The 20894-nt window shown below is 38.9% G+C and overlaps 1 protein-coding gene across 2 annotated transcripts in view; it reads left to right on the top strand.

The window, feature by feature from the left end:
* taok3a (TAO kinase 3a) overlaps positions 1 to 20894 on the top strand; it is an 83323-nt gene that overhangs the window by 46196 nt on the left and 16233 nt on the right. For both annotated transcript variants that reach the window (XM_051950999.1, XM_051951000.1), the window contains exons 4-13: positions 3243 to 3314; positions 4031 to 4132; positions 4414 to 4459; positions 6023 to 6119; positions 6701 to 6814; positions 8922 to 9013; positions 9210 to 9303; positions 11478 to 11559; positions 16344 to 16511; positions 18773 to 18970. In XM_051950999.1, coding sequence (XP_051806959.1) covers positions 3243 to 3314; positions 4031 to 4132; positions 4414 to 4459; positions 6023 to 6119; positions 6701 to 6814; positions 8922 to 9013; positions 9210 to 9303; positions 11478 to 11559; positions 16344 to 16511; positions 18773 to 18970 — 1065 coding nt within the window. The remainder of the gene's footprint in view (positions 1 to 3242; positions 3315 to 4030; positions 4133 to 4413; positions 4460 to 6022; positions 6120 to 6700; positions 6815 to 8921; positions 9014 to 9209; positions 9304 to 11477; positions 11560 to 16343; positions 16512 to 18772; positions 18971 to 20894) is intronic.

The raw sequence follows: 20894 nt of genomic DNA, 5'->3' as shown, positions 1-20894 counted from the left end.
CTCCTACGGCTCTTGATTTTCTTTGATTGGAACATGAGTCTTTGTCATAGAAGAGAAAATCCTGCATTTTGGTTATTATGTAGTGAGATTTTTTATTAAAGTGGGCACTTGCAAAAATGCTGTACATGTAGATTGCAGATTTGTAAAATGTTTGTATACTAAATAATACACTGAACTTTATTATGCTGTACAAAAGGCATTTTTGAATCCTGTTTTCTTCTAGTCATAGTTGTGCTGTTTCTATTGAGGTGGAGGATTTTATATTGCAGTAAAAAAAATGACATTCACATTGAATGAAAATGACAAAAATGCCCCAATACAACCCTGGGTTTTAGATGGTCACACTAAACTGTGATTTTTCATGTCCTCTTTTATAACTAATTTCTGTTCAGACCTGGTTTGCATATTTTATATTTTAGAAAATGACTGGACTTTAAAGGTATTACTATGTGGCAGTGATGCTGTTAGTGGTGGAATTTATTGGCTTAAGGTAATCCAGAAAGGATGACGGCATGACGGAGTTGGTTCATTTGACAAGACATATTACCACCTTTGGCCCTATACCACATGGGGTTTTTTTTTTAATGCACAAATATAGCTTGAATTTATTAATTATTTATCCTACACGTTCCTTTATTAACTCAGTGATTTGTACATGCTGTAAATGCAGTCCGCTACATGATGGCTCTTTGAATGCAATTAAGTGGAGACGGATCCCCTCTCAGCACATTCTCTGTAGCAGTTCTTATTAATCTCATCATCGCTAATTACTCATCAAGCCTTTGATTCTAAAGCTGCATGGGCGAGGAGGAGGGGGTGAAAGCATGCTGCATCTCTCTGCTCCCTCTTCACTTCTTCTTCTCTTTCTCCATCTCGTCTTTCTTCGTCTCCTCTTTCCTCCTCCTCCACCAGATGCAGGGCTGGGGGCGATAAGCCTCCTCCCTGCCTCGTAAGACAGCTGTTCTCTTGGTACAGAAAAACTGAGAAGCTGTCGATAGAGGGGCAGGATTTTCTTGGCTGCCAGGGTTTTACTATCCCCTTCTATCCCATGTCATTTACGCACATAGACACTCACACACAGACACACACAGACACGCACACACAGTCCCAATACAACATCACTAGTGGCCTTGGTGCCATGTCCGTCTGGCTAACAGGCTCCAGTGTGTGTCTAAATCCTGCCCTGATGCCAGTGCTGTGCTCACTGACACACTTATGCTGTCTACATTACAACTGGTACACTGCTAGCTGTTAGCCAGAGCAGAATGTGTAAGTGTAGTCCTGTAGTAGCTCTTTCTCTAGATAAAGATGCGCATTTTCTTCAAAGTTCAGCACCAGAAATCACTGATCTCTTCCCAAATATAAATTATTTTTGTGTATTTTATATACACTTGCATAATTATTAGTTTAATAAGTGTAAGTGCTGTAAAAACAATCCACAGTAATGCAAAAATACCTTTAAAGTCATGCTAAAATGTTCAGAGCAGCCAAAGTGCTTCCTTCACCCTTCGATAGTTCCATCTAACACATCCCTCTTCTCAAAAAAGTGTCCTGCATTTGACTTGAGACATAAAACTAAAAAGCTGCACATCAATCGCTGCCACTCGCTCGGCTTAATGCTAATAATTGATGGCAATTCACATGAGCATATCAATATTTATACAAATCAGAGCTTCTCTCATCTGGATTTTAGCAGCTGGACAGTCAGAGGACACAGAAACTTCAGAAAGCAAATCAAAGTGCATCTGTAAAAGTTTCCTGTCATTCCCAGAGGATATTCTGCCCTCACATACTATCCCCCTGTAGGACGAAAGACACTGGAAGAACATGCAAAGCCACACTTTGATTTAGTTGTGGTGTCTAACATTTGAGAAGTGAATGCCTGCAGCTACAAGTGTGATGCATGATAGAAGGGAATAGTGCAGCAGCTACCACTATAAATGCATGCATATTCTGTAGCGTATTACTTTATTTGCATGCATAGTAGAGTAAATGTATGCAACTGTGTGTGCATTTGCAGTTCATGCATGTAAAGACTAAGAAATACCTCCATTGCAGAAGAGAACATGGGGAAATCCCCTGCAGAGTGTGCAGGCACATCACCAAGGGCTTTAAACGCACACCAGCATAATGTATGCTTAATGAATTAGACAATTGTAATTACTGATATATCCCCCTTCTTCTGCGATGACAATTAGCCTGAATGTATTTCAATATTTTAAAGTCACATGATTTTTATTTCCTCCCATGTAGCCGTACCAGGGCACAGAGGGAGCAGCTATTATGCACGAACTGACAGGAAATCATGGGGATCAAATTAATCTGAAAAAACTCAAATGGGAATACTCTGTAGCCTGCTGTTACTGTAATTCCATTTGGACTCTAACATGAAATTCCCATTCATTTGTAAGTGGGATGAAGCCGAGATAAGGGCTTAGGCTGAGCCTCAGTGTAGCTGTCCCCGAGGCCAAATGCCTCCAAGGTTAACACCACGGGTTTAGCATGGGCATGTGGATGTGGACACAAAACTCAAACTCCTGCAGTAGCGACACATTAAACCACACCGCACTCACCTGCACACTTCCCCAGTTTATGGTGTTGAGTGCTGTGATCAAGTGGACATTTGCTTAGATTCAAATAACGCAGTCTGTAACCGCTCAATCACTTTGCGGATGTTTTACTTTTGGCATGCATGATGGTGTTTTGCATACATCAAATCTATCTGGTTCACCTCTGGATTCCCCTTGAGGCAATGCATGGGTTACTGTCCAGTGAAATTCCCTTCCTTTTTTTTTTTTTTTTTTTTAGCAAAATATTTGTTTTAATCATTCTGTTGTCTAGTACCACACTACATGTGATGTTATTTCTTCTAGCCTCTATGATGTTTATTTGATGACCTTAATAGTCATGTTAAATAGAAGACCAGAGGGGTGTGCTGTGAAACACGTTTTAGTCATTCATTTATTCAATCTTTATTTATACTTAGAGCACATTAGCATTTGAAAAAAAAGACACACAGATAAGACATTCTTAATAAATTATAGTGTTTTATACCAATGTGTCCATGTGATTGATGCCAAGTTCTTTTTATAGCACTTTATGATCAGGGGACAAAAACAACATTAAAAAGTCCTGTGATATCTTGTGGCGGAATTATTATTCATGGGAGCAGTCTGCTTTGGTTTTTCACTTGAAGTTTCGAGACTTTAAAAGATCGTTGTCTCTTCCATTTTCTCTTTCAGGCACGTAACTCCTACTCAAACGAGGTGGTGGCCATCAAAAAGATGTCCTATAATGGCAAGCAGACTACCGAAGTAAGAATCACACACAGACACGACACAAGTCATGTGAATGCATCACCACTCTGTCTCTACACCACATCATAAAAAGAAAAATCCTCAAGGTCGGGTGGGCATTTGGTTTGGTCAGATCACGTTTATTTCTGTGCTGTGGGAGTGAGAGCCACTGCTCAAAATGAAATTACGTCAGCCACACTGATGATTCACACAAAGCTTGGTGCTCGTGAATTTGTGAGGTGTCTCAAAAAGAACAGAAATAATGTGAATGTAATGAAATCTACAGCAAGTATTCAGCAGTAGATTTAAAGCATGTGTCTAAAGTATGTAGTTCAGAAGACGTCCTATGTGATCACAGCTTACACTTCGGCTGAACTCGAGCCCACATCTCTGTGGTTTAGTAAACTTTCCTCCTTCTTTTTATAAACTGGTGAGTGACGATTTTGGATGAGGGCTCTTGCACGACATTCTCAGTCTGTTCTGAACTAGCTGAGGCAGAGCTTTCACTTTCGTTTATTATTTATGTTGATTCCTGTGTTGTAAAAACTTCCCTGTCTGTCAATATGCAAAAGTAAGAAATGTATAAAAGCAGTAATAGCTGCGCTAGAGGTTACTTCAGTGAGCAGAGCACAGCTGTGCCATTGCAATCAAAGCCACAGCAATACCTACTCAAGTGTTAGTGCGATCGCACCTGCAGTGTCTAACCGTCTATGTGTCTGAATTTGTTTTGGCAGAAGTGGCAGGACATCATCAAGGAAGTCAAGTTTTTGGGACAGCTGCGGCACCCAAACACGATTGAGTACAAAGGCTGCTACTTGAAAGACAACACTGCCTGGGTGAGTGGCTTCTGCACATCATCTTCAGTTCTAATTTCCCTCTTTTTCAGTCTCACAACATTTTTAGTTTGTTTTTTCCTCCTCTCATCTTTCTCTGATTGTTTTCTTCTTTGTCTTTATTTCTTTTCCTGCCCTACTGTTTGTGTGTTGTGTGGTTTCTCTGTATATGATGTAATCAGTATCACCTCTGTTGCAGTCTTCAGGCTGTGATCAGCTTTATATTTCGATATTTTCTGATAGTTAGGATGCACAGTGTAAATGATGCGTATTTTCCATTTCAGCTGGTGATGGAGTACTGCCTGGGCTCTGCGTCAGATTTACTAGAGGGTAAGGATATTTATATTTTATCAATATTAGGGTGTTAGTCTTTTCCTGGAGGTTACTGAGAAGAAATATTCCAGTACCTGTCATGAAACCAAAATTTGTCATTATTGCACATCAATTATTGTACATGTTAAAGAAAATAGATAGAATGTGTTAATCAGTGAGATTCACAGGTGTAAGTTGGTGGGTTTTTTTATACCTTTGGGTTGAAAAACAGTCGAGATGTTTTCTCCTGTTTGCAGTCTTTGTTTTAACCCTTAACCCTCTGAACCCCAAGCAGTTTCTGGACATTTTTTGCTCCTGTCACATTTTTGCTCACTGTGGACTAATTTTTTTACTGCAGTATAAAGTCCTGCATGTCTATGGAAACAGCACAACTATGGCTAGAAGTAGAGACAACTAAAGACACAGCTTGTAGTTCAGCAAGTTCACCAGAATAGTCTCAGAATTTTTGTCGCTGGACTTGCAGCTAAGTCACCTATGGCTTCCCGATTGTAGCAGGGCCTGCAGAATTATTTGGTTCCTTACAGAATTGAGTGAAGGGTTTATTTTTGAATTTTTTAAATCTGGCATTCAAAGTAAAGTGATTTTGATGAAACATCACATTTTAAAGCTCAGATGTAGTTACTTTTTTGATTAAAAGACACATCACAGATGAGCTAAGACTATTGGAAAAGGTGAAAATTTGGTAGCTGATATTTTAACTTTGCTTACGTTTGAGTTTTTGGTACACAGCACTACGCTTCAGTGTTCGCATAGTTGTCTGCAGTGAACTACGATCTTCTGTTTGACCTTCATGAGGATTTACAAGTCTGCAAGACATGAGGAACTGCCTGAACTCATCTTTTAAGCCCATAAAACCTTATATATGCTGGTTATTTCTTCTGCTTTCATTTTGCCAAGTGAACCTTGTAAATAAACATTGTAAATGTGTAAATCTACACACAACTGTTCATGTGATGTAAATATCAGCATTTACTCTAAAAGCACAAGATACATAGATGGATTTTGTGTGTAGCTTACCTGCTTTTTGTAGAAACCAAAGCATTTTTTCCAGTTTTCAAAGCGTGGACCTCCTGAACCACTCACCCTCCAACCATTCTTGACCTGAAACTAATGTGTTATTTAAAGCACCTATGTGTGTACTCAGGACTGACGTAGAGTACACGGTCGTGTTGGCCCTGGCCTGTTCTTAGGACTTTGGCTTTTATGAAATTTCTCAGTCATATTTCTGCTGTGACCTTTTGCCTTGGCACCTATTTTCGCTGTTGTTGCATCAGTCCTCAGGGAGTCAGCTTTGAAACACTGAACTATTTATATATTTTCTATATTTTGCAGTTGCTGTAGTGTTTCAGCAAATCGAAACATTCTTTAATTGGATCTGTAGTTGTTATTTTGTAGTTTCCAGAGCCTTGATCAGTCATGAAGCCTGCGTTTTGACTACAGATTCTTCTTTAATATGGATGCTTTTGTTTAGAACTGTATCCTGCTCATTATTATATCAGTCAAGTCTTCAGAGGGTTCCTGCTCAAACGACTCATTTCCACTGTATTATTTCTCCCCAAGTTCATAAGAAACCACTCCAAGAGGTGGAAATTGCTGCCATTACCCATGGTGCCTTGCTAGGACTGGCTTACCTACATTCCCATAATATGATTCACAGGTAAGCAGTTTGTTTCCAACATTTCCCAACAGGTGTACCCAGTGAGTTTAGCAAAAGACATGATAAGAATAGTCAAGACACTCATACTTTATTGCTGTTTTTCTTAATTAAGCTGTAAAACGTTGTGCGTTTCCTCCCTGTTTAATACTTAACCCCACTGTTTGGAGATAACAGCTTTCCTCCCTCACCCTGTCCACAACATTTTCTTTTATGAGAAAGTGATATGATGGGCATCTAACTATTTAACTGTTCTGTGTCGACACAGGTTATATTGCATTTTAACATGGCAATAAACCCATTAAAATAATCATAACATCTATAAATACACCAGTAGACATACCAGTTTGTTGAAACTGGAGCAACGAACTCCCTGATCTTCATTTACAGACATGAATCACATGCGATGGAGGCTAATTAGTGTCACATTTAGCATTTTAACGCTGCTTTACATCACATATAGTTGACCAGTGCATATGCATAGTTCATAACAGAATCCTGATGCCGACGTTTTCTCTCATGACTATTTTACCTTCAGTTTCTCTTCATGTGCTCACTGCCTTCATGTCCTCCTCTCTGCTCAGAGATGTGAAAGCTGGTAACATCCTGCTGACTGAGCTGGGTCAAGTCAAACTGGCCGACTTCGGCTCCGCCTCCATTGCCTCACCTGCCAACTCCTTTGTGGGAACACCTTACTGGTGAGTATGCACAAGACACGACGCACACAAAACACGGTACTAAGAGCAAGAGGAACTAGATCAGCTTCATTGGTGAATTTTTTTTCCCCACCTTTGCTTTCTTTTGCATAGAAATCAAGAGTTGTTTTTTTTTTAGCACAAGTTAGCTGCTTTTTTTTGGCATTTTCTCCTTAATTAGGTAGATACTGGGAAGACAGACAGGGAATGACCTGCAGTAAGAGTGTAAGCCAGCTATCAGTTTGCTATCAGTTATGTTTTTTTGTGTTTCTGTGTGAAAGTTTTAAGTTGTGGCCATGTTCATATCACTGATTTTTGACTCTTGAAACCAAGTTTTGCTGGCACACCAACATATGTTAGTCTTTAGTCCCTTTCAGATTTGTTCCAAGTTACATAAACATGCTTCATGTACCTAAATAAGTAAATGACTGGCCCTTAGGAAAAAAGAACTCCCCTTATCAACTCAACCCTAAAAACTGTCATGATGGGTTTAATGAGAAAGAATTCACTGCGTGCCACATGATCATCATTGATGTAGTCTGTGGGAGAACTGACAGCAGTTTTCAACCTGCTGGTGTTCTCGAGCAACAGTGTCAATACTTCCTCTTGAACACCTCTTGAGCCTTCTGTCTGAAGGACAGCACTTTAACAGCTTCATGAAATAACAATATTACATATTCAACGTCTGTAAAAGATTCACCAATCAGCCAATCAATTATATGTTGTTACAGACTGAAGTTACCGTTATATATTCTTGTATTTCACTTAAAAACAGTAATTTTATAATAATAATAATAGATTTATTTGCATAGCAATTGTTAAAACCAGCAACACAGAAAAAAATCCCACAATAAAATGCACTGTCATGTAAAAGATGAAATTTAAAACCAATGGATGATACAAAACCACAAAATATGCCACAAGTGATAACATAGAAACTATAGGTTGCTTTAAGTTCAAATAGAGCAATAAAAGATTTAAATGCAACGTCAGCAATAAAAGTCACTGAACTCCACATTTAGGAGCAAATATACAAGTAAACCTTAACCCCCTGAGCCCGAAACAGTTTCTGAGCAACGTGAGCTCATTTTTTTACTACAATGCAAAGTACACTTGTGGAATTATAGTTATGTGCATTGTATGTTCTGAATATTGGTTATGCTATAAATTTTAGATTATAAAAACAACAGAAAACAAGTTGAATTCATTTAATTGGGTATGTCAAGAATTTAACAAGCCTAAATTCAACATGTAACGCATATTTTCAAGTGCCCACAAGTTCTAGCAATACTGAAAAAAGGGGTGTGTGGTCTACATACTATATGTATGTTATTAGTTACATTTTTAATTTGTTTCCATACTTTCCTTGTGCTCTGTTGTATCAGCACAGCCTGCAGTTCAGCCAAAATCTCTGTATATTTTTGTCACATGAGTGTTGGTTGTGACTGAGTCAGTCGAGGTTTGTTGGTTGTTCATAAGAGTGCATAATTATTTGTTTTTTACAGAATCTGTTTGATGCAAATGCTTTTTTTAAAGATTTTTTGAAATGAAACATGTAGGATAAATTGATTTTAATGAAATATCTCTATTTGAAGCTTTGACACAATGACATGCCACAGGTCAGTTTTTACAGTTTCTGGCTCTTAAATGGTGTGATAATGACAAGTTTTTAAATTTTTTTTAACCCAACATGCCTTTAAAATCTGCTGTCAGATTTTGGGGTTTATGTGGTTAAAAGTTCAATTCTTCATCCAATATGCAGCCATTTAAAATCAGTGTAGTGTTTTCACTTTTCTTTGTTTTGTTTGGAGTCAAAATCAACAGCTGTACCTGACACACCAAAATATTCACTCACACTCTCTCGTCAGCTTTGCTGCTGAATATAAATAATCACATAAACGGCTGGACTAGCACTGTAGTCGCACACAGGAAAGTTGTCACACAGCACGTTTACAGAAACACACATAGATTCCAAAAAACTGAGCTGCTATCACAGCATACCAGAGTCTGTAAAAGCTCTGAGAAGCTTAGCAGATTAAAACATTTTCATGGATTTTTCCCCACATATTTAATAGTCTGTGTGCATTTGCATTTATGTCTTTGTCCTTAGGATGGCCCCAGAAGTGATCCTAGCCATGGACGAGGGTCAGTACGAGGGAAAAGTGGACATCTGGTCCCTGGGGATCACCTGTATTGAACTGGGTGAGCACATAATTACCTCCACTGCTCAATTAACACATTTATTAGCCCATAAAGTCAGAAATTCAGCCGATTCAAGCTGAAAATGATCCAGAAAACCCAAAAAATACATGTAAGATTTTACCGTCTTTCAAGAAACTCTGACATTGAAACACCACTCATCGTCTACTTCTGACTCCTCCATCTTCTCTCATTGTAGCGGAGCGTAAACCACCCTTGTTCAACATGAATGCCATGAGTGCCTTATATCACATCGCCCAGAACGACTCTCCCACGCTGCAGTCAAATGAGTGGTGAGTCTAAAGCTTAATACCCTGATACTTACCATTCACTTTTATAGCTGTTCTTCAGTTTCTTTTTAAATCATTTTAATTAAAAAAAAACACACTGTTTGCAAAATTCTACCCAATTTTGGCCAGTATGTAATGGTTTCTCCTGTGTTACACCTGATTCAATGCCTCCACTCAACTGTGAATATTAAAATCTAATCCGGTCTGGGCTCAGCCAGTGTAAGACATCCCTTTGTTAATCTACCTGACCTGTGATCCCTGTGGCCAGCCTTGTGCAAGGTCAGACTCTTAAGTCTATTATGTAATTACCTGGGAAACCTCGACTAAAGACACACCGTGTAACTACCTACACCGTTCCTGCTGGGCTGTGAGGCAACATTTTAAAGTGTCAAAACAAAGCAGCATGATTATTCTAATACTATTCCAGTCATTAATACTCACTTTTTAGGTTTGCTGTAGTAACTAACGCATTCCTTCGTATACAGATGAGGTGTTCTAGATGTAATATGGGAAAACAGCCTGCCTTATGCATTATTTTATGCAGCTTTTAGCCTCACAACTCACAACTGTGGATGCTAATAGATTCTCTAGGGACTGTCCTTCCTGACATGAAAAAGTTAGGCAATTTAATGTAGGCCAGCAGGTTTATACAGCTCTTTTTGCAGCAACATCACAACCTTCATTGTTGGAAAAACAACTTTTCAGTCAAGGCCGATGGTGCTAGCAGATAAGTATAGTTTATAATAATGATACCAATAGTTTCTTTTTCAGCTTTTTACATAAAGAAATAAAACTGATTTGGTTATGTTGTTAAATTGCTATCCTAAAAACATTTATTTTTGCTTAGAGGGCTTAAAGAAGATTCATTAATCTGTTAAAAAAACACAAGTGTCTCTATACAATTGGTAATTATTTTATGTAATAAGCACTATAAACTAGTTACCTGGGGATTTATTTTTCATATACATGTGCTTTGTATTGACTGGCACAAACTTGGAGGTAAAAGTGGAAAGAACAGAGAGATTTAGTATGAATTAAGACAACCTTAGGAGCAGCAGAAAAGAGAATTCATATTCAGCAGTATGTATGTATGTACATGAAGTAGGTGATCTAAATTGGTGAAAAAGATGCAAGAAGATACACATGCTCTTCTGCATTGCTGTTACCACTGCATGTGAGGTGTGACTGTCAACGATGAAACAGCACTCCCATTAAATATTAACCCTATGTTTGATGTTCTCCCAGCAATTTACCTTTTCTGTCACTGCCACGATATGACAGTGGTGTATATGCGAGGTCCTGGGCATGCAGAGTCATGCAGATGTTAGTTCCTTGAAATATGTTTCAAGAATTTTTCTTTTCTGCTCAGCTCCTAAGAGGTAAAGAAAGAAAGAGGAATCGGAAGCGGGTCATAAGAAACATAAGGCAAGAGGAGTCCTTCAAGTTCAAATTTACTGCCCGTGACCGTGCACAGAGAACGCCTGTTGTAAAATTAGCACGGGTTTCTAGCATCGTGCTGAGGCGGGCGATTGTGTGGGACAGCGCAGGGTTGTGGTATTTTTGGAGGAGCTCCAGCAGCCCGAGGCATCAGCAGCATCCCGCCAGATGAGACTAGCAGAGACATCAGTTCCATAGTGTTCAGTACACAAACGCAAGGCTGTACGCTCTGGCATGGAGTAAAGTCGGCGACCTGAGTAGTAGAAGCACTATGTAGAGAGGAGAGGTGAAGGTTTAAGTGGAGATAGGTGGTAGAAAGGTGCCAGTATGCTGCATTGACCCTACAGTGACCCTAAATGCACAAATTGATTTAATTTAAATCATAAGTAGCCACGTGGTGCTGCATTTACTGTAGTGTGTTATCAGGAGCCTATTTTTAGATCAGAGATCCAAAGCTCCAGTGGCCTATATTTTGCTTGCTCCACATATTTACATAATCCATATGTGGTTCATATTCAGCTCTATACAAAGTGATTTCAAAGGATTGTTCTGGCCTAAGTCACCGATATGATAAACAGCACAGTGGAAGACATTTATCTTCCTTATATGTTAAACATTCATTGACAGTAAGTACATTACAGCTAAAGGCAGACTATCTTTAGATTCTCACTTTTATTTCTGCTCCTCTAATTTGAATATGTTCAAAGAAGGGACATCATCTCACTTTCCTCTTTACCCAGGTCCGACCCCTTCCGGAGCTTTGTTGACTACTGCCTACTGAAAATTCCTCAGGACAGACCCTCGTCAGGGGAGCTGCTACGAGTGAGTGGGCTTCATCTGTAATCCCTCCAGCTGTGACCTCACTTCCTGTCTCAGTCAGTCCCTGAGCCTTGATGATGAGTCACTCCCACCCACCCACCCACCGCTGCCTAATACACAAGCATATACACAGTGTCTTCTTCAAGCACATGAATCAAGCACCCCACTGAGAATCGCTTATTCTCTCGTTCCCTATTTTTCTTTTATCATCGCTCCACTTCCTGGGCCTCGCCTTGTAGCTACGCTCTGTAAATACTCCATAGAGATCATGTGTGTTTGCTGCTTCCACACGTCATTGATTAGAGTACTACTGACACTGGTTTTTAGAGGCGGTTTTTCTCCGTTATGTATGCAGTGTTGCTTTGTTTTTTGTTTTGTTTTTTACATGCCAGGAAATTTTCAAAATTTGAAGCATTCGTGAATTTCTTCAAAGTGTTTTTCTTTGTATTTTGGAAGTATTTTTTGCCCTTAATGATAGTCCCATAGCAAAGAGATGAGAGGAATGTGAGGGGAGAAACCAAAAAAAATCAGTAGTCTTGTGCTCGACTGGACACATAGTTGCTGCAGAGTGCCTCTTCTTTTCTGTTTTATACAAGTTTGAGCTTATTTTATTTAATTGTTTTTATAAACTTAGTCTTGTCTATAGTCTATAAAATGCTGTAAGTGGACTAGGAAAAAACAAGTACTGAAAAATGAGCTTTACCTCTCTGAACCCCTAAACACGTCACCAGTATTGCACAATTAATCAGAACCAGAAACAAGAGAGACTTGTTACATTTTAAACTTTCCAATAGTCCTTGACCTAATTATCCTAGATGTATGATACTGTAGTTCACCAAAATCACATTTTTTCTACATGTTACTAAAAGTCTTCTGTTTACTTGTACCAGATTCTGTAAAAAACATAAAATTCTGCACTCATCAACACTAGTGAAAAGCCATGATTGAATCAGCTGTAACCAGCAGTCACATGGCAAAAATTCAATGACTGGTTGGCTGAACTTCACAATACTTTTAAACAGAACAGATAAGAGACAAGAATGGAAACAAATTTAAAAAATATGTATGTAGAGTCACCATTTTTCCAGTGTTCACTTCCAGTGCCATTCTTATACATATTTAGAGTAGGTTTTTTAAAATTTTTGAAAATAGATAATCCAAGAAAATTCTACTTTATTTTTCTTTTTTTATGATTAATGGGATTGTGACTGTGTCATTTTGCACAAAACATAGATTTGAAGTCCCCTGTATTTCTAGTCACGCTCTGTTTCCATAGAGGTGCAGGACTTTACCATTAAAATTTAAACCACAGTAAGCAAATGTGACAGGTGCAAAAAAAATCATCCAGAAACTACATGATGTACAAAGGATTGGAAACTTGAAATTTTAGAAATTATTCCCAAGGTCAAGAATGAACCTTCAAGCCAAACATCTAGATAATGTTGACACGTGTCCGTATTGTCAACTAAAAGCAAAATGATCCCAAAAAACAAAATTTTAACAATGAAAGCTGCAAGTTAAGTCACCATCCTGCCTAATGCTCGTACATACACTAACACAATGAACATACATGGTTGTAATCCATGTATGTCCATTGAGGAGTTGATCTTTTTGTTTGTGCGACCAACAGGTAATCCTATTGGTGCCACTAAGAGTTTTATGTTCTTGCTGATCACGCTCAATGGCGCTGGAGGACTTTTCACACCTGCCTCACATTAGGGAGGATGAGGGGAAGGTGTCAGGTTAGGTCGAGGTTAAATCAGAGGCTCTGGATTGTCAGCTGGATAGGATTGAGATTTGGACTGGAATTCTCCCTCTTCCCAACACCGCTGACCCAAATCCTGGCTGAAAAAACCATTAAAGAGGGATGAGTACCAAACAGACTTTGGATCAGTGTCGAAGGGCCTGCTTTATAGCGAAGGGCTTGGGGGGTTGGGGTGTTAGTTTATGATTAATACCCCACTTTCTCTTCTCACACACACACACACTCGCACACACACACAAATTCACTCTTCCTTTGAGTGCACACACACTCACACAGGCACACACCCCTCCAAGCTCTTTAAAAGGGAAAATCAGGTCACTAATCTGTGGGCCTTGAGCTATCAGTGTTCTGGCTTCAGGTTAAATGTGCTCTCTCCCTGTATACCTCATTTAGAGTAATATTAATTATATAAATGATAAATTAATAACCACTCATTGACCTCCCTCTATAAGTACTCATCGTTTAAGCGTAAATACTCTTTGAGCGTGTAAAAATAGCTCTGTGTGTTGTTTGGCTTTGGGGGTATTTTTTTAAATCCTGTAAATTAAATGGATAACCACAGATATTTTCAGTGAAGCAACAGTTTCCCAGAGCTTAAGAGGATGTGTTTAAATTAAATTTCTGGTCTGGCCAACAACCTAAAAGTTGAACAGAATTGAGTTTACTTTAGGATCAAACAGAAAAGCAGGAAATCTTCACTTTTGAGAAGCTGGAACTAGTTAGTGTTTGGCCTTTCTCCACGATGACGTTGACGATTAATTCTCTATTCAGTTCTCCACTGCAATTTATCTGTTCGCAGCTGAGAATCAGATGGGAATATCAACATTGTCTGTAAGGGTATTATGTAGCCACAAGCTGCTTAACTCTGTATGAAGTTTTTTTAAAAACACCTGTAAAATTCCTGTATGCAACAACAAATGCATTTTCAGAACACTTTTTAGTTTTTCGCGTGGATTTTCACACAAAAAAAACAAAACACGTGACATAAGCAAGAGGCAACCTTCAGGACGGAGAGATAAAGCGACACTGCAGTTCCTTATATGGCCACTTGAGGCTGGCTCCAAAACTGAGTAAAATCCCGTAGACCCCCATGTCAACATGTTCAACTTTGCGAGAGAAATAAACATGTTTATAGCATGGCACAGAAAATGGTTTTGGTCTCTATTGCTAATTTTTCCATTCGTGGCAACAATACAGGGAGTAGATATTTATATGAGCAACTGTTCAAATTGTATTAAGACTTAAAATTATGCAGCCACAATCAGAGTCCTCGATCCACAATCAGTGGATATACAATGATTTCATTATCTTTGTTCAAAGCCAGAGTAGCTGTTTTCCCTTTTTTTCCTGTTTTTTTTAAGCTAAACTAAAAGGCTGATAAAGTCATAGTGACATCAGTGTGCTCATCTAACCCATGCCAAGGAAGATAAAAACATATTTCCCAAAAATGTTTAACTATTCCTTTAAGAATCAAACATATTATACTTGTTCTCTGGGAAATGCCACTACTGAAATTGCAGTAAAGCAAGAAAATCACACCAAAAAATTAATAATAGTTGGTTATACCATGCATTTCACATCATAATTAGATGATTCCTTACAGAGTACATTTCTTTGGATGGATCAGTACTTCTAGTCGAAGATACTACAGTATAGATAGCAGGAAGGGAATATAGGTGCCACTTCTTCTTCACAATAGCCTTATAATGAGAACGAATGTAGAAGATAGCTCTTGGCTGGTGGACGGTACGGGGGTGTCCAGCCACCCAGATTCTGGTGTAAGTCCGTCAGAAAACGGGACAAATCACTCTCATCTCTATTTTGAGAGTGTGATGTCATTCCCCTGTGTCCTGACTAACCCATTACACCAGCATCTGTCACATGGAGAGGAAGGTGTGCAGAGTGAGAGAGAGCAGGCTATAAATAGACCTACAAAAATATAGTTATTCATACAGTATTTTAGTCTAGTACCTGTAGGTTGCATGCATTTCAACCATTTAAGCACTCAATATTTTATGAATGAGAGTGACTAAGAGGAGGTGTGAATGTATGTGTGGTGTAGTGGGTGGAAGCGCTGGGATGAAATGACTTGTTCTTGATGTCAGTACAGTAAAAAAAATGCTAAAAAAATATAAGGCATGAATTCAAAATAACACTTAGCACACACTGTAGGCCTCATTCTTACCTCCAACCCATCAGCCCCACCCACCTCCCACTCTGACCCGCTGGTTATGTAATGAAAAATAAATAATTACATAAATGCATAATGCCTCAGTCTCCACTAAATGACACCTCCATTAAATTACAGAGGTTCCATACACTAGAACCACTCAGGTTTGTCAAGTCAGAATGTGACCTAATTGAGTTTCAGCCTTCAGTAAAGTGGACAACTGCGTTAGAAATCTTTCAATAACGTTTTATAAAGAAAATATGACCATTTATGAAATGTTAATGCTGCAGGGATGTAACTTTCCTACTGTAGGAATTTTGAAGTCCTATTTATTTTGAATCCCACTGATGCTGTTAATAAATTATTAATCGCTTTTTAATAATTTTTTCAATCCGAATGTCTTTATGATATTATAGGCACTCTAATACACAAAATATAATAAAATACACACTGAAAGACCTCTCAATTAATTATTAGCGTATTACCCAGTGGCTGTTTTTTGTGTCCCGATACGGTCTAATTGAAGTTGTCATTAGCTTGATGCCAAGGCAAATACATTTCATTTCATGTATTGAAATGAAAAGGATTAAGAGTATTTATGAAAATCGATTTTTATGGGCAATCTTTGTAGGATCCCATATAACGAGTGTATCAGAGGATGTAGTGTGATGGGACTCCCAGGACTGGCTGAGCAACCTACAGGCGCCCTCTAGTGATCGTCTTGGTCGTGGTGCTCATTGAAATAAAACAAAACTGAATAGATGGTTTTCAAATAAGTTCTACAATCCAAACATCTCTGTTTTCTTTACTTTTTCTTTACTCTGACTCGCTTACTTCTTTTTCTCCGCCCAGCATGATTTTGTGCGACGAGAACGCTCGCCGCGCATTCTCATCGACCTCATCCAGAGGACCAAGGATGCAGTGCGAGAGCTGGACAACCTGCAGTATCGCAAGATGAAGAAGATCCTCTACCAGGAGAAACACAACGGGCCCATGGGAGAGAGCCAGGAGGAGGAAGAGGTGGGAGGGACAGGGACAGGGGAAGGGTAAAAAGATAAGAAGCAGAAAAAAACCACACTGAGTTTATTTGGGGTAACAGTCAAAACAAGAAAGTGGAGCACAAAGCATTAAAAACATGAAACCAGTTGAGGTTTACATTGTGACTTTAATCTCTAAGAGAAGTGTCTCAATAGTTTTCAGTTGTTCATGGGTTTGGTGTGAAGCCACGTTCAATTCATTTTGTCATCGCTGAAGGAAACTTTTCTATAAAATTGACAAATTCCAAAAACACAGTGTACATAATGACAAGAAAGAACAGCAGAAACAGGAACAGAGCCAATGAAGAGAACAGTTGATGAGGTAAAGATGAATAATAACCAGGTTGAGACGATCTAAGAATGTTTATGATCTATTAAACTGCATATTATTGTCCAACTTTGTATCACTGCCACACCACAAAAAGAAAAATGGATCAATATCACGGCACTACATGAGAAGTTTCTGCTTTTTTCTCACTATAATAAGATAGAATAATGTTTTCACAGGATATTTTCAAGTTATGATTAATTATGACTTGGTATGCTAATGTACTATTTATCTTGGTAAAAGATTAAACATTTCACGTTAAAACATGATAACCTTAATTGTTATAAAGTAAATTTGTGTTTTTATGTGCTCTGAGTTGCTTAGGTTGAGACGTGGTGAGATTCTGATGTCACATACACAAAGAATGATTTTAACATACATGTAGCTGTACAGAAGTCAAAGTTCAAGTCTAACTAAATGAAATTGTGTCCATGATAAATGTTCCTCAGGTTATCGTTACTATTACAATATTAATTTCCAGTTATAACAAAATAAATATTACATTGTACTAGTAAATTTCTCATTACAACATGATGACCTTGTATCACATAACACATAAATATCTCATTAAAACATGGAAATCTCTTATTATAGCAATACGTTTTTCAAGTTAAAACAGGAAACTTCTCCATTTTTCTTTTTCTGGTATGGCAGCAATACGCTTCTGCATTATTGACTACTTGTTCAGCTTTCAAACACCTGAAAATATTGACAAACATCAGTCACTGCTTCCTAGATTGCAAGTTCACATCTTAAACTTCAAAGGAACCACTGAGAATTCTAGTTCCAAATGAGATGTCTGTCTGCAAGTCAGTGTCAACTTCTAAAACATTCTGTTTATTATGATATTAAACAGACAGAATTGGAAATCTTTAAGTATTGCAAGCTGGAACTAACAATTATTCACATTTTTGTTTAAAAACCAACTACAACAATAACAAAAATCCCTCTGACCGTCAACTAAACCACTGATTGATTGACCTAGTTAGCTCTCCATGAATGTATGCATTTCTTCTTGTAATTGAGCTCTTCTTTTTCACTCGAGTGCGAGCGTTGTTCACGTCAACATGCCTCTCCTTTCTCTATCTGGACCTCAGACAAAGGCTGAGGACAGGATAGTTTGTCTGAAGTGATGCTAAGAAACCGTAAGAAAGCACTTCAATCCCAAAGAGGGAAAAAACAGATACAGACCTTTTGTCCAAAATGGCCTTCATAACTGACTCAGTTCTCATGAGGTTCAAAACAAAAATAAAACTCAGAAAGACACTTAATGGTTGCTCATAGCCTTGTAACACACTTGACATCACAACAAATGAGAGTCTTCCTCCTGCAGCTGCCGTAGCCTGACATTGAGATGAAATGTCCCTTAGCTGACCTGGTCCTGAGGTAAAGTGAACAGGCATGGGCAGCCTGTAGCTACAGTCATGTCACTCTACACCACGTGGTATAATTCAGAGCAGCCACTAGAACTCACTGCAACAAGACACCACTGGAGGCTTTACTGAGAAAACCCGCTCCACCAAGCCTCCTTCACTGGTTTCATGTGCAAAGATTGATCAACATCCTGTTCTGAATCGACTTCTTCTTCTAAAATCTTACACACTTTGCAGATAGTTGACCTCAAATCTGAACAATCTTGACCGTTGTCCATTAAAATATGCACCAACACAGGTGGATGACACACACACACACTCACACATCTTGACAATTAGAGCTTAATAGGCAATTTACCGTGACTTTGACTCTAATGCGATCTAGAGGGCATCCGTTATTTTCCCCGTGCTGAGGTGACTGTGTTTAATGACACCATTTTGAGCTGTATAATTGGGTGAAGGACACGGGAGTCTATGTGTGTATGTTTTAGCTGCACGTGTGTTTATTTGTGCTCATAAACATGTTTGGATGTCCGCTTCCAGGACAGCGAGGCAGCCAGCTGCAAGATGAACAGCCTGGGCAGCAACCACTCCATCCCCAGCACCTCGGTCAGCACGGGTAGCCAGAGCAGCAGCGTGAACAGCATGCAGGAGGTGCTGGATGACAGCTGCTCCGACATGACCATGATGCACCCCCAGGACTACAGCAGCACCTTGGACTCCTCCCCACACACCAAGAAGGTAAAGGTCAGGGGTGAAGATGGGAGAAGCACGCAGTATTGAACCAGAGCTGGAAACCGGACGGCAGCATGAGCCAGTGGGTCTTTAAATCTTTTTTCTTGATGAGATGAGCTCAACCACCCATCATGTGCCAAACATACTCATCTGATTATATTATAAGCTTGTTTTATTTAATTGATTATATAAGAGCACAAATTTTTACAAATGCTTCCACTACTCCAAGTAATCTTCTGTATAAAGTCCCTTTCAGATGTGCGCGCCTTTAAGTTAATCTGATGACATCTGAACATGTCAGCTTCATGTCTGAATTAGCGTCCTGGTCATTTCAATCAACATTTCTGTGTCCAAACTGAACATTATCTGTGCCTTATCGAGGGATTGTTACACACGTGCTTACAGTTGTATGAGGCATTTTAGCACAAAATATGGTCCAAAAGCATCACAAAAAGAGCAAAAGACACTGTTTATGTGCCAAAATCAGAAAGCAATTTGCCTAACAAATTTGGATCTGTTGCAAATCGAAATGCCCACAAAAATGAAACTTTTCTGCAATGAAAACAGAACAGGTTAGATGATGTAATGTAGGGACTGAAAATGTTAACAGAAGCAGAATTTCAGATTGCTGCTTCCAGCTGTTTGTAGAAATATTTCCTCAACATCAGACAGCAGCAGGATCCATATAAGATGCACACATTTACAACATCTGGATAACTTTATTAATTACTGTTACGCCCCAGCCATCCTCAGATTGAGTCCTAATCACAGCTGTCAGGATATTTTTATCTTACTGTCTGTAAAGGAATAGTTAGATTCTTTGTACACATTGACAGAATTTAGGAGAAAGTGATGTGAATAATTAAAAAGTATAATTAAATACATCTGTTAGGTATACCAGCAGTTTAATAGACTTCCTCTGAGCTTAAATTTACAGTTTAGTTATTATGCATCACTGGAAATACTCTCCAATCTAGCATGAATAGTAAAATTGTGAGCACACTTGGCTCTCGCTGACACTATGGTGGGTATGTTTGTATAAAACCATGAGGAATATTAATGTAAAAGTGACCTGTATCTGAATAAAAGAAAGCCAACGATGAGGCTAGTGCCACTGATGCCCCTGTGTTAGGATTAAGGTTTTGTCATGACAAGACGGAGAATTTATCAAATGTCTGAAATCCAGAATAACACAAAATTCTAATACAGTTATCTAAGGTCTGTCTGTCCACCTAAATAGCCACTGATTTCCAGTCATGTTTTTGAGACGTCCTGCTGATACAGAGAGACAAAGGCACAAATTAACACCAGCACAAGTCTAACGTCCATATTGTGGCTCCACCTATGATCAAGGGCAACAACGATAGCTTTATACCTTTCCAATAATTGCCCTCCTTGATCAAACACCACTCTCACAGTAGGAAGCACTTGTTCCGAAATAGCATGTTTAGTAAAACAAGTACAAAGACAGCAAGTATAATCAAATAATGTCTCAGACAGTGGCATGTTTGAGATGTTACTAGAACAATCACTTTGTTTCTGAGGTAATGAGGAAGTATGGCTCCTTGCAAATGCCTTGTGGTTTCTCTCACTGTTTTCAAGAGTATGTGTGATCCCCTCCCCCCAAGAAACCATGGAAACCATTGACACAGTCCTCAATGTTTGCAGATTGCTTCAAGTTCATCACTGACACCATTCACACTTTGAGAACAAAGGCCGCATACACATGTCAACAAGCGGCGCACACACTCCTCGCAAATTCCCCACTTACATCTGTCATCCTGCACACACACACACACACACACACACACACACACACACACACACACACACACACACACACACACACACACACACACACACACACACACACACACACACACACACACACACACACACACACACACACACACACACACACACACACAGG

Source organism: Acanthochromis polyacanthus, chromosome 7, assembly GCF_021347895.1.
Source record: "Acanthochromis polyacanthus isolate Apoly-LR-REF ecotype Palm Island chromosome 7, KAUST_Apoly_ChrSc, whole genome shotgun sequence".
NCBI classification, from domain to species: Eukaryota; Metazoa; Chordata; class Actinopteri; family Pomacentridae; genus Acanthochromis; species Acanthochromis polyacanthus.
This window is presented reverse-complemented; position numbering and strand designations above follow the sequence as displayed.